Source organism: Anabrus simplex, chromosome 2 (genome assembly GCF_040414725.1).
Source record: "Anabrus simplex isolate iqAnaSimp1 chromosome 2, ASM4041472v1, whole genome shotgun sequence".
In the NCBI taxonomy this organism is placed as follows: domain Eukaryota; kingdom Metazoa; phylum Arthropoda; class Insecta; order Orthoptera; family Tettigoniidae; genus Anabrus; species Anabrus simplex.
In genome coordinates this window covers 376,640,967-376,659,205 of record NC_090266.1, presented here as the reverse complement: position 1 = coordinate 376,659,205, position 18,239 = coordinate 376,640,967, and the positions used below count along the sequence as shown (strand labels likewise).

Sequence of the window (18,239 nt, the reverse complement as noted above, 5' to 3'; positions counted from 1 at the left end):
TTTAAGTGACCTTAATTATTTACTTTGTGCTGTTTCCTGTTCTTTATTCAATAACAACAAGTACCTTCATGAAATTTGGTTGCAAGTAACCCATAACGTTACAAATATATGGGAAAGTTACGCAAAATTTATTGTTGGCGACCGTCATTATGAACTTTCTCTTATATATACTTGAATAATCTGCGCACCTTTGGGTCACACAGCTGTCAACCTGCATTCACAAGACAGCGGGTTCAAACCTCACTGTATCGGGCGAGTTGGCCATGTGGTTAGGGGCATGCGGCTGTGAGCTTACATCCGGGAGACAGTGGGTTTGAATCCCACTGTCGGCAGTCCTGAGGATCACAGAGACTTACAATAATTGAAAATCTTCCACCTTTTTGATACTTGATACTTCTGATACTGGAAAACAAAACAAAAATATCTGAGCATCCCAATTTTGCAGAGAGAACAGAGAAAGGAAAAAATGTAATCCCAAATATTTTACACACATCATTTTATTAGGTAAATATAAAAGTTTTAAACATAACAAAGTTTTGAGATAGGCTTTGTCTGTGGCTGTGAAAATAGTTCATTATGAAATAATAAATGTCTGTTACTAATCACTTTTGATGTTTTATTAAATAATTCACTTCACAATGCATTTCAGAGGCTGGGCCATCGTCAGGTGGTGAAATGTTATTTTGCTTTATGTCGCACCAACACAGACAGGTCTTATGGTGACGATGGGACGGGAAAGGCCTACGAATGGGAAGGAAGCGGCCGTGGCCTTAATTAAGGTACAGCCCCAGCATTTGCCTGGTGTGAAAAAGGGAAACCATGAAAAACCATCTTCAGGGCTGCCAATATTGGGATTCGAAACCCATTATCTCCCGGATGTAAGCTCACAGCTGCGCGCTCCTAACCGCACGGCCAACTCGCCCAGTGGTGGTGAAATGGTGACAGACATTGTTATTCAACTTCATACACAATTGTTTTCAAGGAATATTACGAATTACATTTAAGAGGGTTTTTTTTTTTTTTTTTTCCTAGTTGCTTTACGTCGCACCGACACAGATAGGTCTTATGGCGACGATGGGACAGGAAATGGCTAGGAGTGGGAAGGAAGCGGCCGTGGCCTTAACCACGGAAAACCATTTTCAGGGCTGCCGATAGTGGGGTTCGAACCTACTATCTCCCGAATACTGGATACTGGCCGCAATTAAGTGACTGCAGCTATCGAGCTCGGTACATTTAAGAGTTATGTACCTTATAAATGTACTACACATCTGTGTTAAGTCAGCTCGTTGTGTCGTAATCTTCATTAATATAGTTCAATGACATTTCAAAATATACTGGTGTCCGGTCTACATTACCAATTTTTAGGAATCAATAAGAATTTCTCTGGCACAAACCAATAAAGAATCTGTGGAAATTGTCAATCTTTTGTACATAATTGGCTAAGGGATGTTGCGCAGTGCCAGTTTTCATATGAAAATTGAAGTTATTTTGTTCAAAAACGTGCACAAGCCATCCACGGCTACGAGGGTCGAGTCATAAGTCATGGCAACTATTTTTTCTCTCGTGAACAGGAGAAAACACAGAAAATCTAAGATATGCATATGGAAATATAGGGTATGTTCTTATGCATAGTGCCTGAAGACAAATTCTGACTTCAGGAGATTCTCCTAGGAAAGTAACAGAACTCAGGCTATTGGTAAACATTGTTTAATTATGGTATAGGCAGCAAATACACAAGACTACGTACAAAGGACAGGTCTCCACTGGTCACAGACCTTCAAAATAATCACTCCAGGTTTCCACTGTGCGTTGCCAGCGGTGGGGCAGGTGCTGAATACCATTTGCTGCATGTGTATCACTAACGTGCGACACCTCTCTCCGAAATGCTGTTATGATGCCCTGTTTGTTAGCAAACTGCTGTCCACGTAATGGCTTCTTGACTTTGGGGATTAGATCATAGTCACATGGACTCAGATCAGGCAAATAAGGCGGGTGTGGAAGAACCTACGATCGTTGCTCCTGCTTACTGACTTCCATTTTGTTATGCTCTCATTCATACACTGAACTTGGGGGCATGCTTAGACCCACACTGTTGTTTACATACACCATCTAGTGGCATCATACGCAAGTACATACTGTACGTTTCCAAATGCAAATCTTAGATTTTCCGTGTTGTCTCCTGTTTGCGAGGGGAAAAAAAAGTTGCCATGACTTATGACTCAACCTACGTAACTATATTGGTATAGCTTTCATCACACATTTCTTTTGTAACCCTACTGTCTCCTTCCAAACACAAATTTGCATGTCCTTTTTCAATTTCTGGAAATTTTGCCTTTGTCCATGAAATGCCCAGTAGTTACTGTTTGTCTGTTCAAGATGAGCTCTAATCTTCCTAAAAAAATGTACTGCAACTCTTTTTCCTTTCTTTAACTGACCTATAATGAGTTCTCGCACCAGCCATCCTAAAACCTTTACTCCTACTTGAACTGATGCCAAGCTAATGACATGGTATTTACGTGTCACACTTCTCACTTGTGGCAGGAACAGAGCTGCCAACAGAGTGGGCAGCAAAATACCAACTACCAGATTTCTGTATTTCAGGAGTACTGTATCAACCTTGATGCAAATAATACCTGCACTCCAGCGTTTTGCTGCCAAATTTTGAAAAGAACATGCTGGGATTATTTGCGTACGTACAGTAGTTATTCGAGTGTGGATGCATTTCTCGGGTGCCCAGTCTTCATCCGAATTACAAAACAGGACCAGTGTGAACTCATGATGCGATTCTTGCATTTTGTTGATAATAGAACAGCTGACAATTACACAGAGCCTACAAAATTATTAAAAATTCAAAACATTCTCCAAATAATAGACACTAAATTTCAGTCTATCTGCCTTGAATCACAAAACATCACAACTGATGAATCTTTGTACCTTTGAAAAGGTCTGTTACTTCTGAAACAGTATATAATTCTGAAAGCCACGAAGTTCAGAATAAAAACATAGGAACTTTGTGAATCATCTACAGGCATCTACTTTCCACACCCAAGGACATTCACGACACCACTGGTGAGCCACCCTAAAAAGTCTGTTATTGGTTTGTATAATTTCTAAAAGAGCAATATTCTGTGGGGAAAAAAAATCAGTTGCAGGTTTTCGAAAATAAAAACAGGAAAATTTTTGGACTGTATTTTGATTCTGTATCTCGAACCTAGAATAAGAGATCAAATAAAGAAATACTCTTACTATCACAGCAACCACCAATATTCATCATCATCATCATCAATTCCGGAAGACTTCAATGGGCTGGTTATCTTCTAAGGATGGAAAATGATAGGATGATCTTATGAATCTTTAAAGAAGAACTAACAGGAAAAAGACCCGTGGGAAGACCACGCTGTTCCTGGATAAACGAAATCTTCAAGCTATGTAGATGTCTGAATATGAACAACTGGCAAGAACTCTCACAAAACAGAGTTCAGTGGAGGCAATTTGTGAGATCGGCGTGGGATCTTCATGTCACATAGAAGCCAGCTGAGTAAAGAGGGACTGTCTGGGCACCCTATGGAAGGACTGCCTCTTTTGTTCTCAAGTATCGCTGGCACCAGAAATGCGACTTGTTCTGGTGTTCTGGAGAACATTAGAGAATGTGGGAATGACAACAGATAGAATTCTGGGGTCTGGCAAGTGTCAAGAGTGTTCTGGCAATTTTCAGAGGGTGTGAGAATATTGCACCCATGTGGTAAGAATGTGTGTAGGTTGCTCTGGTCAAACCTTGTTGGTTGTTTGCTTTCCTTAGTCTGGAAAGGGATGCGTGCAAACTGGGAGGGTTGTCTTCATATTCCAAGGCGCGAGCTAGCATCGGCTATTCTCATCTTGATCCTCTGAGAAGATGGATGTGTCTGTTCCAAGCTCTCGTTCTGAGGGGGAGTTCCAGTCCAATTTGCGGGGCAATGTACTTTCCCCCCTCTTTAACATGTCCTAACCTTTTCAGTTGTAAGAATTTGATAGGGTAGTCTTGCCTCTCCAATGATATAATTAACTGAAAAAGCGCTGAAAAGCGCTATCCCGCTTGATTTTAGGGGCAGGCAACCTTAACATTATTATTTGTAAATGTACCCATGTTATCTTAATTTCCTTGTTTCCTGTCAATGGGGGTAGCTCACTCCAATAAGGGAATCTTCAATTTTGAAGTAGGTATTTTATTTACTGGGTCATGTCCTTTGAATCCCCTTGATATCCATTAGATCACTTGTGTTTCCTAATTTGCTACTGTTTAACCTTTTTTTCCGGTATTGTAAATTCCTTAGATATCACCTTAAAACCCGTCTGCATTTATATGGCGCACAGAACATCACTTGGGATCTGAGGTCAGGACAATCAACCCTCCCGTGCCTGCGAGTACAGCTGTCAATTTGGTCACCTTCAACTGCTCCTCAATGCAGCATCCTAATGTAACAGTCCAAAATACAGTAACCACAGGGGTCACCATATTTGTGAAGAAGGCAACAATTTCAGGATGAAAACATAAATTATATCTTTAAACCATGTCTATTAATACGGTTAAGCTACGTGTTTTCTAAAACCATTTTTGAAGGTTAAGGTCATTATCTAACTAAATCCAAAGAGTTATGTTTAATAAATGATATTTTAAGGAACCTGATAGTCTTTTTCAAGAATGTAAGCACCACCTAATTACATTCCTTGCAGAGCTGTCCAAAATCCTCCACACATCCTCTTGTCCATCTATTCATTTTAGTTGTCCTCGCTTGTGTATTTTGTTTATCTTTCCTTTGTTTTTATGTGTATAATGTTCCCACATGGTACACATTCAATAATTTGAAAGTGTAAACAGAATCTGAATATATATTACTCTCAATGTAGGATGCAAAGAAGTGCTATAATAAATGCAATGAATATGAGATCCATTGCTCATCATTTACAGAAAACTATTATAAACTATTTCTATTATTACGAATATGCTGTTTATTTCTGCAACGTTTAAAAAGAATTCCATCAAATTTCAACGAGGTCAGTCTAGTAATGTCCTATAATGTAAACGACTGCAAATACTGTGCCTCTAAAAATGCCACAGCATTCCTTCCAAGAGTCCTATGGATACTCTAGAGGCTATGAAAAGTGGGCAACCAGTATTAAACTTCACCAGACAGACAGCATTAACTGGGAATGGGCAAGATCATGGCAATGGCAAACAGAACAAAGTGTTAGTCAAATTCATTAAAGAGAAGGATGCAGCCATCCTTGGGATAGGTGAGACCAAGTGCCAGGGAAGAGGAGAGAGAATATTGAAACACAGTTACACACTGTTTTACAGCAGAGGACTGGGTACCAACCATCACTTCAGCTGAAATAATGAACATTCCCTCATTTATGCATTATAATGGATGGGGAATAACAAACAGGGGGAAAAAAAAAAAAAAACCCTGTAATCTCTACTACACTGCTATGAAGGTTTTTGTTCGTGTTGGCTGTTTATACTGCTGTTTATATAGGAGCAGTGATATAAGTAAGCTGTCTGCTGGATAGAAGAATCCTTCAATTGTATCACCACTAGAACTTGCTAAATATGACAAACAAGAAAACATAAAAGGGCAATCTCCACATCTTCATACACTTCCAACTTCACAAAGATGGGCTCACTCTTTATGAACACTAATTCTTCTACTACAATATTTCTCCTCAGCCACAGATGAAATAGTTTTTACTTCTCAGTTTCATCTGGAGGGTGGGCATCAATGTTCATCTTGACAGAAATTCAGTCTTGATGTGTCAAACAGAAAAAGAGCGACAACACAAAATGATCAAGATAAACACAAGTGTAAAACACTGTGAACGTAACACAAACACACAAGGAGGAAAGGTTATAATGATTCAGCATTCTTTAGTGTTGACAGGAAAATGAACAGTATAAACAATTTCTCTAGACCTCTTCGAAGTCATGCTTTATAGACACTAGTAAGTTACAACTGACTGGGAGTTGAATATCATTTCTGGGTTGAATTCTCTTAAAGAGTTCAATACTTCATTCTAAATGCTCTCATGTATCCTGATTTTCAGAATTACGGGACAAGATTTTGTGTATGTGTGTGCACTGGCACACGCCTTTAATGACATGTTCTAATTTTGTGTGTGTGTGTGTGTGTTTTTTTTCCCACCTCATTTTGTGTAAGGATTGTCAATAAGAGTGTGGTTGTAACCATTACCTCATGCCAGATACTTTATGGTGCAATTGTTCATTTTAATCTTCTGTTGCAAGTGGTATGTAGTTGAATCTGTTTACATTAATCAAAATCCTGAGTGGTTATGTTTTGTTTTGGAAAGCTTCAGGTGTTTTGTATCAAGGTGTCATTCACAGTGGGCTTTCTGTACATCCTGAATAAGTATTATATACATTGTGCTAATTATATCAGAGTCAATACATACAGCAAAAAGAACCGTCCCAGCTTAAAAAAAAAAAAAAAGGCTGAAAAGCTCCTTAACACCTTCAATGGAAAAATGTTGTCTTAAATCCACAGTACTTTTGCACTGTCAGTGAAACATTACCCAGCAGTTTAACTTAAGGAATGAACTACATAGTCAGATGTTGGATTTAAGGAGAAATCCTTAATCCAGTTAAGCAGTTTCAGTTTTAGTGTTCAAAAGTAATTGTTAATTTAGTTATTTTTTAAAAATATACTTTGCTTATAAAAAACACAATTCTAATTTTTAAAATTTAGTCCACAGAAAGAATAGTCAGTTTAGGATTCTATCTGAAACTGTAATTTAAACATCATTATCGAGGCTGACCTCCCCTGTAAAATGATTTTTAACAAAGCAGCACATGAATTTGACCAAAATATACCTTTCATATAGAACAAAAAAAGAAATATCTGATGAAAGTTAGCAAACAGTAAATGCAAAAGTTTACTTAAACATGACCAACACTCACCTGGGTTACAGTTATCAGGTATGAGATTTGCAACTCTCTTGTACAGAATTTCAAGGTCAGCAGAGATGGAGCCCACACGATATGAATCAAATTCTGGGAGTTCATCTGGTTGATAGAACTGACAGAGTTGCAAAGCCCTCTCCCAAGTAAGAGTTACCTGGGGAACACTGTGATCCTGAACAGAACTGCGGACTTTAGTCTTTTTATTAGGGAGGCCATATAAACAGTAGAACACTTGCTCCATTCCAGGAAGCAACTTTTCACGTAAAGCAGACAGCTTGGGAAAGCGCATTCGAGGAATGACAATGTCCATTGCATGCAGCAAAAGGGCACCCTCGTTACTGCAGCACCATGATCTCCTACACACACACGCACACATTTAAAATACTTTAACTATGAAATGAACACAGGAACATTACAAACCTGCTTATTATCCACTAAATGATAGTTACCTGGAGAGATATTCATGTGCTGTGAAAAGAATACTGATATACCCAGGCAGGTCCTCCTCTGCATTGTGGTCCTCTACACATGAACCTTTCTCTTCCTCCCTGCACACATGAAATGCCAGTACTAGTAAGAAATATCATTATATTACATCACATACAATACATACTCATTACAATGTTTCAGTCTACAAGCCAGTGCGGATGGAGATGTGACAGTCGAAAAGCATAGTCATTGGCTTCTCATACTGGTGACCATGGTTCATTCCTGACCAATGCATGTGGGATTTCTTTCTGAAATGAAAAGTCACGTCTCTATGGTTTACATTCCATGTAAAGCTAGAGGTTCCATTGCTATGATATGATATCAATCCAATGCCTCTTCCTTGAAATCATTAAATAAATAATGACCCTTTTCCTTCCATGTTTTTTCTGCTTTTCTCTTCTTTTATAAAAACCAAACCCAAGTGGCACATACAGTGTAGCTCATCAAGAGCCTAAGAGCCATGGTCTGCCAACATAACTGTTGCCCAGCCAGATGGCCTATAGGCATACAAGTATCACATGGTCAGCATGATAACACCCTCAGCCATACTGTTTGGCTTCCATGACGTGGTGGTGGTGGTGGTGGTGGTGGTGGTGGTGGTGGTGGTGGTGGTGGTGGTGGTTTTTGTTTCAAGAGGAAGTACAAATAGGTAACTATCCTCTCTGAACAAAGTGAAAAAAGAATTAAAATAAAACAGAACTATTTATTAAATGGAGGAATTACAAAATTATGAGAAAAATACAACAAAATTATTGTGTTAAACCCAAAAGGTCACAAACATATTGGAAGGGAATGTAGGTTCCATGTGTAACAAGAACATGTGAAATTTATATCCCCTGGATATATCCACTCTCACACATAAAGCAAATGAAGTGATCAGCAGTAATCGCATCATCAGCTAATATGAGCTTGAGTGTCTCCTGCAGGCCAAGGTTCTGTCTTAGGCTAGAGAGATTGGCACACTCTATGGGGATGTGGACCACCGTGAAGTCGGCACCACAACAACACACACGGGGGGGTACTTGACTCTTTAAGATGATCTCCTAGGAAACTTACCCTTCTCCAACTGCCATATATGACCCCATAACCTAAGCTTCATCTGCTGTGTTCATATTTCTTGTAAATCAATGAAGATTGATGTTTAAAGGGCAAAGTGAAACAGTATGCTGTGACTAGTTGGTCATGGCTGGCAGCTAATTGTGTACACACCACTTAGGATCATTCAGACTGTGACTGCGTGAAACATCATCAATGTTTCATCTACCAGCATGGCTTTGTTAAAAACAGCGGAACAACAGACGCCATCCATGCATACTGTATAGTCTATTGCTGGAAAGATACCACAAGGAAAGGAAGACTGTTCACTTTGCAATTCTTGATTTGGAAAAGGCGCTCGACAGGGTACCACATGATTTCATTTGGCTTGCAATGAGACTACACAATGTACCTGAAACCTATGTCAACTGGGTGAAACTTCTGTACAGGAAGTCCACAAGTTCAGTATGGTGTGCAGCAGGAGTGCACAGTACCTTCCAAATCAATGCTGGTGTCCATCAAGTCCTCATTGCTCTTCATACTCTACATTAATGTAATCACAAATGACATTGAGGCAAGACACAGACGACGTCTTCCTAGCTAACGAGACACGAGAGCCTCGAACAGCAAATACAAGAGTGGAAGATGCGTCTCGAAGAATTTGGGATGAAATTAAATCTGAAGAGGACCAAGTACTTGGAAAGCCGTAAACAAACTTACGGCACAATCACCGTGTGTGGGATTCAGCTTAATAAAGCGATCCAAGTCAAATATCTAGGGTCATGTATCACCTCGGACAGCAATACGATTCCTGATGTCAAGACAAGAGTCAATGCCGCATGGATGAAATGGCGCCGCGTAACTGGGGTCTTGTGCGATAAGAAAATTTGATTGCATCTAAAATCTAAAGTCTACTGCACAGTGATCAAACCGGTGGCCCTTTATGGATCTGAATGCTGGCATACAACATCAAAGCACGAACAGGCACTTCATGCAATGGAAATAAAGATGTTGAGGTGGTCCAGTGGCTTGGCTCGACTAGACCATATCAGGAACGATGCTGTGCGGAAGAAATTCAAGATTGCCCCAGTCATAGAGAAAGAGTGTGAATCACGCCTGCAATGGTATGGGCATGTACTCCGTAGCAATGAAAGCTCGGCTGCAAAGACTGTCCTTCGACTGAACGTGGAGGGACGCCGACCTCTAGGGTAATCTCAAGCACACTGGCTGGACCAGGTATGAGATGACTTGCGGCTCACCAAACTTGCAAGAAGGCAGACCCCATATAAGTGGGAAAATGCCAAGATGATGATGATGATGATGATGATGATGATGAGACTGTGATAATAAGGCCCGTTATGATATCTAGCCATGTCTGGCTTAATAGAGAAAATGAAATCTTTAGAGCATAGTGCTAAACAATGTTCTGATACTTAATGTTAGTTTCAAATTATCCTTGAATTCTGAAGATGAATTCCACTATATTCACAAATGTAGATAGAAGTACCATAGTTCTGCAAATTAGTATCATGATAATATTAGATTATTTATACTTAACTAAAAACAACATGAAATATTTACTAACTATTATATTTATTTATGTATACATTTTTTTTTTCATGAGTGTTGAACCTTTAACCACATATACTCTGCATAGACCGCGACCATGAAAGTTATCAAAATATTTACGGAGTTCCTTCTTTGTTCCTACCCGACAAATCAATTTCGACGAATCTATGATAGCATATTATGGAAGACACTAATGTAAACAATTCTTAAGAGGCAAGCCCATCAGGTTCGGCTACAAAGCATGGTGCCTAAATACACAGGGAGGATACCTAATCAATTTTGATATATATCAAGGTAAAGGTCCAGGGTCTCATGATAATATTAGTAAACATGTTGGAAAATCAGCATCTGAGATGATTCACTTGATAAATGAATTTCCCGACAATATCAAGGGGCTACGTTTCGATTTCTACTTTGACAACTTGTTTACGAGCATGAACTTGCTTTCGTATCTAAAGTCATGTGGGTACACAGGCACTGGAACTGTAAGAGAGAAAAGAGTCCCACAGGAATGCAATATAATTCCTACAAAGGAAATAAAAGGAAAAGATAGAGGCACATACGATTACAAAGTAAGCAACGATGACTTGATAATTGCTCGCTGGCATGACAACAATGCTGTAACTGTTGCTTCTACAGTTCACCCTGTCTTTCCACTGGATCTGGTCAAGAGGTTTTCCAGGACAGATAAGAAAGTCATCATGGTAGAACGCCCTGCAGTATTTGGAATTTATGATACATTTATGGGAGGAATAGATCTCAAGGACAAGAACGTCAACAGATTCCGCGTGGTGATTAGGAGCAAAAAATGGTGGTGGGCAATTTTTTCCTGGATTTTAGACGTCAGCCTGCAAAATGCTTAGTAGCTCAGCAACATGTCACGGCCTAAAATGACGCAGCTCCAGTTCAAGCAGGAAGTGGCGCAATACTACGGCACGGAGCCCAGGGGAACGGGGCGCCCATCGCTCACGCGTGCGGGGGAAGGTCGCGTACATGAAGTTGTACGTTACGACAGGCGAGACCATCTTGTGATGTATATCCCAGATAATAAAAGAAGACGCTGTGCATATGAGAAATGCTCTAGCATAGTCCGTACAGCGTGTGTAAAGTGTGACATTGGGCTCTGCATAAGTTGCTTCATTCCGTTCCACACAAAGGGACATAAAGATCACTGAGTCTTCAGAGAAACCCACAGCAAATGATCACACCAGTAAACTGAAGAACTCTGAATATCCTGTCAGTTTTTTATATAATTTTCCATTAAATATATTCGTTTTGATTACCGTATATATATATATATCATAGGTACTGTAAATAATGTCTTATTGTATATAAACTATTTTATTTTCTCTTAGTAAATAATCAACTCAACAATAACTTATATCTTCTTCTCCACGCTCATTGTCCTCTTATTTTCATTATTTTCTCGAAGAAAACAACATGTGTTGGTACCTTGCAGACTACTTAAGCGCCTAGCGTTGCATATATGCAACACCCTATATTTCCGAAACTAAACATGTTTGCTTCAAAATAATGGATCTTCCTTGAATAATACCCTATCCTAAGAACGTTTATTAAGAAAAATTGGACATTTCAAAAATTAAAAAAATTTGGGTGTTCAAGGGTTAAGTTGAAATAACACATTTGAATGACATGCATTTAGCATTTATGACTGTGGTATATAGTGGAAAGTTTTATAAGTACAGTCAAGTTGCTTAAGCTAACTGAATTACTCATCTTCTCATGCTGCCCAATCAGAAATGGAAAGAATTTAGGTAAGATAAAATGATTCCATTTACAAAGTAGAAAGAATGTTGGACCTGAGGGGCAGAAAGTAAGAATTTTCTTAAATGGTAGATTATACAAAAAGCTAGAATGTGAGGATATTATGAAGAAATACATAAAATTATAATATTTCCAAGTACAAGGTATAGAATTCCAAACAACAGAACTGAATGCCTGATATTTAAGTATAATGAGCTTGAAGAAGCAAGAAAGCCTTAGAATCACTATCTAAGGCAAAAGAAACACACTGGTGGAATAACAGAGGAGTGTTTGATAGAGAAGCCATACAAAAGTTTACTGCTATCAAAAAATCTGGCTGCTCCAGAAGTAAAGGTATCTTAAAAGTAGTATAAACAATGGCTGAACTGAATACCAAGAAAGAAAGAAAGAAAGAAAGAAAGAAAGAAAGAAAGAACAGAAGCCTCTGGAATTTGGTCATATATGAACAGAAGGCAAAACTGTTTGATATGACATTTAGAATTTACTCTTACGGTTTTGAAGAGTATTGTAAACAGGTAAAACTTGTTGGACAATCCCAAAGAATGATCATGAAAAGCACATCAGAGAATTGTAGCCTACAAAATGTATAAGAAGAAAAATTTAACACAAAATAGAAGACAATAACAGAGAAATAAACATCAAATCAATTTATGGAATGAAAACCCAAAAATGGAAGAGGTGGGATGATGTACCATATGTGATTATAGGCGATAAGTTCTGAAGTTCCCTGCATATCATTACAAGCAGAGCTAGTGTTAAGCATTCTCAATGGGTCTGTTATCTATAATATACAGAAAGGGCCATAATAGACAATAGTTGCACCTGCCCAGCACTACTACACCAGGAGAATCACCTATACAGTAAAATTACTATAACGAATATTTCCAAAATATGAAGTGCAATTTTACCATTGATGCTTTCACGGCCCGTACTTATAGACATGATGCTGTATAGGCTTTTGGGCTTATGCCGTGTCAAGAAAATAAGGTGAAATTCTTTACGTTTCACAGAGAACTGTGCTCTGCGTCATCAGAAGAAAATCTCGACTGTCCACGAGAAAGGCTTCTTAAACAATGACTTTTTGAAATTTAGACGTTATAATAGAAGTGGAAATGACGCATTGATTCGTCACCAGATGGCTCCCCGGACATGGCACAGCACCAGCGTTCGAAGCGGAAGGTGACACAACCATCGGAATCAGTCAACGAGGGTCACATAACATATGACATTGGCAGGTGTATGACATTGACACAAACCTGGAATGAAACATCTGGCAATGATGAACGTACGAATTTGGAAACACCGAGACGAAATTACAATAGTGAAGGCACAGGGAAGGGAACTACCTACGCAAATCCTTAATGGCTGGTAACCAGGTATTACTTAATTGATAGCCAGTGTCCCTGTTGAAATTGTAGGATTTCTACGTATTTCCAAAGCTTCCTGTATAATCCTGGACCTGTAGTGTCTAGTGTGGGTAAGTGCTCGAGCATCTTGGAACATGACATCACGACCCAGCGATAGAGCGTGTTCAGCTATTACCGATTTGTCTGGCTGGTTGAGACGAATATTATGTTCATGTTCCTTGATATGGGTACCAATGGACCAGCATGTTTGGCCGATGTATACCTTACCGCAAGTACAGGGAATTTCATATACCCCAGGATGGATGTGCTGGTGTTTGCAAATGATGAAAAAGCTGACATGACTGCAATACATTGAGAACATAAAAAAGAATGCTGTGCTTTGTTGCAATGTGTCAGCTACAGAGCATCCAGAGAGACCATCTTGACAATTCCAGTTTCTTTTAATGAATTAACACCTCAAAATTGTTCGCAAAACAAACCAGTACCTGGGTCAAATTAATGTTCTAGCAGTTGTTGTGCTATTCATACATTATTCTTTTTTTTTTCCTTTTAATTTTTTGCTTTACGTCGCACCGACACAGAATGGTCTTATGGCAACAATGGGATAGGAAAGGCCTAATTGGAACGAAGCAGCCGTGGCCTTCAGTAAGGTGTGAAAATGGAAAACCATCTTCAGGGCTGCCAACAGTGAGATTTGAACCCACTATCTCCCGGATGCAAGCTCAAAGCTTCGCGCCCCTAACGGCACGGCCAACTCACTCGGTCTATTCACACATTAGCTCCCAAGATATTGTAAGAGAAGTGGTATGAGTCCGGAGTTACTATGTATTCTACACCGTCGTAAGGCCCATCAGCATCTTGCCTCACTCCATTAAGGCCTCTATCATACTACGACACTGGTGGCAGCACCAGTGGCAACATCAGCGGCGCCAAAGTCATTGCCAATGCAGAAGTACACTAGACACTGGTGGAGGTAAAAACACAAAAGTCCACCTAGGAGTGTGTGCACTCCATGTTAGGGGCAGCTGCAAAAGGCATCCCTTTCTCTGTGTTAGGGGCGACCTGAGAAAATCCTGGCAGTAAGTATAAAATGCCTTTGGGTGTGGTAATCTCATTGTACTAATAGCAGGGATAGGAAAGGCCTAATTGGAACGAAGCAGCCGTGGCCTTCAGTAAGGTGTGAAAATGGAAAACCATCTTCAGGGCTGCCAACAGTGAGATTTGAACCCACTATCTCCCGGATGCAAGCTCAAAGCTTCGCGCCCCTAACGGCACGGCCAACTCACTCGGTCTATTCACACATTAGCTCCCAAGATATTGTAAGAGAAGTGGTACGAGTCCGGAGTTACTATGTATTCTACACCGTCGTAAGGCCCATCAGCATCTTGCCTCACTCCATTAAGGCCTCTATCATACTACGACACTGGTGGCAGCACCAGTGGCAACATCAGCGGCGCCAAAGTCATTGCCAATGCAGAAGTACACTAGACACTGGTGGAGGTAAAAACACAAAAGTCCACCTAGGAGTGTGTGCACTCCATGTTAGGGGCAGCTGCAAAAGGCATCCCTTTCTCTGTGTTAGGGGCGACCTGAGAAAATCCTGGCAGTAAGTATAAAATGCCTTTGGGTGTGGTAATCTCATTGTACTAATAGCCTATGAAATGATTGAGAGTGAGTCAAGCCCTGGAAGCGGTTAGGGCATCCCCCAAAAGATATGTTCAATTCCTGGTGTTCTTGCCCTGGGGAAACTGTGAAAAGTGGACAACCAGTGAAGAAGATTGCTACCATAGATATCTTGACCCTTAACTCCAAGACACAAGAAATAATAGAATACATGGGAAAGAAGGACACTGCATGGTTAGGATTGAGTAAAACAAAGTGGAAAGGAAAGGGGCAGAAAAGACTGAGGAAGGGGTTTCAGTTGTTTTGGAGTGGAGGTGCAAACTGCGATAATGGAGTAGGTTTTATTGTGAAGGAAGACCTAGTACAGTACACAGAGCAGATCTACCAGGTAAATGTCAGAATCATGAAAATCAGACTTGGCTTGGAGAGTGGCATACAAAATTTTAACCTAGTATATGCACCACAAAGCAGGTAACGTCAAAGAAATTCTAGAGGAATTCTTGGAGGAACTGGAGAGGTGCACTGAAGATAAAGATGTGGTGATAATGGGAGACATGAATGCCCACACAGGAACAGACAGGCAAGGTAAAGAAGATATAATTGGTCCTTTCAGTTATGGAAATGAAAATTCAGCAGAGATACTACTAGATTTTAGTGAGAGGGATGGAATAATAGTAGGCAATACATGGTTCAGAAAGAACAACAGCCCAATAATAATAATAATAATAATAATAATAATAATAATAATAATAATAATAATAATAATAATAATAATAATAACTAGATATGGATGGGGACCTCCCCTGCGAACCATGTGACCTTGCCGCAGTGGGGAGGCTTGCGTTTCCCAATGAAGCAGATAGCCGAGCCGCAGCTGCAACCATACCGGATGGGTATCTGCTGAGAGACCAGACTAAGGAATGGTTCATCGTAAGGGAGATAGCAGCCTTTCAGAAGTTGCAAGGGCAGCAGTCTGGATGATTGACTGATATGACCTTGTAATAATACTTAACATGGCTTAGCTGTGTTGATACTACTACACCGCTGAAAGCAACGGGAAACTACAGCCGTAACTAACTCCCGAGGACATGCAGCTCTCTCTGTATGAATGATTTACTGATGATGACATCCTCCCGGGTAAAATACACCGGAGGTAAACTAGTCTCCCATTCGGATCTCCGGGTGGGGACTACACGAGAGGGGGTGATCATCGGGAAGATGGATGCTGACATTCTGCGAGTCGGAGCCTGGAATGTTAGAAGTTGGAATCGTGGTAGATTAGAAAATCTGAAAAGGGAGATGGATAGACTAAAGGTAGATGTAGTTGGTATATGTGAAGTACGTTGGCAGGAAGAACAAGATATTTGGTCAGGCGACTACCGAATTATAAACACAAAATCAAACAGAGGAAATGCAGGAGTTGGTTTAATAATGAATAAGAAAATAGGGCAGTGGGTAAGCTACAACGACCAGCATAGTGAAAGAATTATTGACGTCAAGACAGACACCAAACCAATGCCCACCACAATACAGCAGGTCTATATGCCTACTAGCTCAGCGGATGATGAGGAAATCGAAAGAACATATGAAGAGATAGAAGATTTAATACAATATGTAAAAGGTGACGAGAATCTAATTATGATGGGATACTGGAATGCAGTGGTAGGCCAAGGAAGAGCAGGTAATACAATAGGAGAATTCGGATTGGGACAAAGGAACGAAAGAAGAAGTTGGCTGGTTGAATTTTGCACTGATCATAATTTAGTCCTTGCTACTTGGTTCAAACACCACAAACGATGGCTTTATACGTGGACGAGACCTGGAGACACTGGAAGGTATCAAATAGACTTCATTATGATTAGGCAGAGATTCAGAAACCAGGTGTTGGATTGCAAAACTTTCCCAGGAGCAGACGTGGACTCTGACCACAACTTGTTGGTCATGAAATGCCATCTGAAGCTGAAGAAATTGAAGAAAGGAAAGAATGCAAAAAGAATGGATCTAGACAAGTTGAAAGAAAAGAGTATAAAGGATTGTTTCAAGGAACATGTTGCCAAAGTACTCAATGAAAAGGCTGAGGGAAACACAATAGAGGAAGAGTGGATAGTCATGAAAAATGAAGTCAGCAGGGCTGCTGAAGAAATGTTAGGAAGGAAGAAAAGATCAACTAAGAATCAGTGGATACTCAGGAGATGCTAGACCTGATTGATGAACAACGAACATACAAGAATGCTAGAAATGAAGAGGGCAGAAAAGAATACCGGCGATTAAAGAATGAAGTGTACAGAAAGTGCAAGGTAGCTAAGGAAGACTGGCTGAAAGAGAAGTGCAAGGATGTTGAAGGTTGTATGGTTGTAGGCAAGGTAGATGCTGCATACAGGAAAATTAAGGAAACCTTTGGAGAAAGGAAAACTATGTGTATGAATATTAAGAGCTCAGATGGAAAGCCACTTTTAGGGAAAGAAGGCAAAGCAGAAAGATGGCAGGAACATATCCAACAGTTGTATCAAGGTGAAAATGTAGATAATTTGGTTCTGGAACAAGAAGAGACTGTTGATGCTGACGAAATGGGAGACCCAATAATGAGATCAGAGTTTGACAGAGCTGTGAGCGATCTAAATAGGAACAAGGCACCTGGAATTGATGACATTCCCTCTGAATAACCAGCACGGCAAGGTTATTCCATTTAGTGTGTAAGATGTATGTGCCAGGAGAAATCCCATCCGATTTTCAGCAGAATGTTGTTATACCTATTCCCAAGAAAGCCAGAGCTGACAGGTGTGAAAACTATCGCACCATTAGTTTAGTATCTCATGCCTGCAAAATTATAACATGTATTATTTACAGAAGAATGGAAAAACAAGTTGAAGCTGTGTTGGGAGAAGATCAATTTGGCTTCAGAAGAAATGTAGGAACATGTGAAGCAATCCTGACTTTATGTCTGATTTTAGAGAATCGAATCAAAAAGGACAAGGCCACGTACATGGCATTCATAGATCTAGAAAAGGCATTTGATAATGTTGATTGGACCAAGCTATTTAAGATTCTGAAGGTGATTGGGATCAAATACCGAGAACGAAGAATTATCTACAATCGGTATAAAAATCAGTCTGCAGTGATAAGAATCTAAGGCTTTGAAAAAAAAGCAGCAATCCAGAAAGAAGTGAGGCAAGGCTGCGATTTGCCCCCCCCTCCTTTTCAATGTTTACATAGAACAGGCAGTAAAGGAAATCAAAGAAGAATTTGGAAAGGGAATCACAATCCAAGGAGAGGAAATCAAAACCTTGAGATTTGCCGATGATATTGTTATTTTATCTGAGACTGCAGGAGATCTCGAGAAACTGCTGAATGGTATGGACGAAGTCTTGGGTAAGGAGTACAAGATGAAAATAAATAAGTCCAAAACAAAAGTAACGGAG

General features: G+C 39.9%; 1 protein-coding gene across 1 annotated transcript in view; it reads right to left on the bottom strand.

Moving 5' to 3' along the window:
* LOC136863554 (calcineurin-binding protein cabin-1) overlaps positions 1 to 18,239 on the bottom strand; it is a 609,489-nt gene that overhangs the window by 205,017 nt on the left and 386,233 nt on the right. Inside the window, exons 16-17 of the mRNA XM_068225987.1 lie at positions 7,402 to 7,500; positions 6,950 to 7,308 (exon numbers count right to left, since the gene is read on the bottom strand). Of these exons, the coding sequence (XP_068082088.1) occupies positions 6,950 to 7,308; positions 7,402 to 7,500 (458 nt within the window). The remainder of the gene's footprint in view (positions 1 to 6,949; positions 7,309 to 7,401; positions 7,501 to 18,239) is intronic.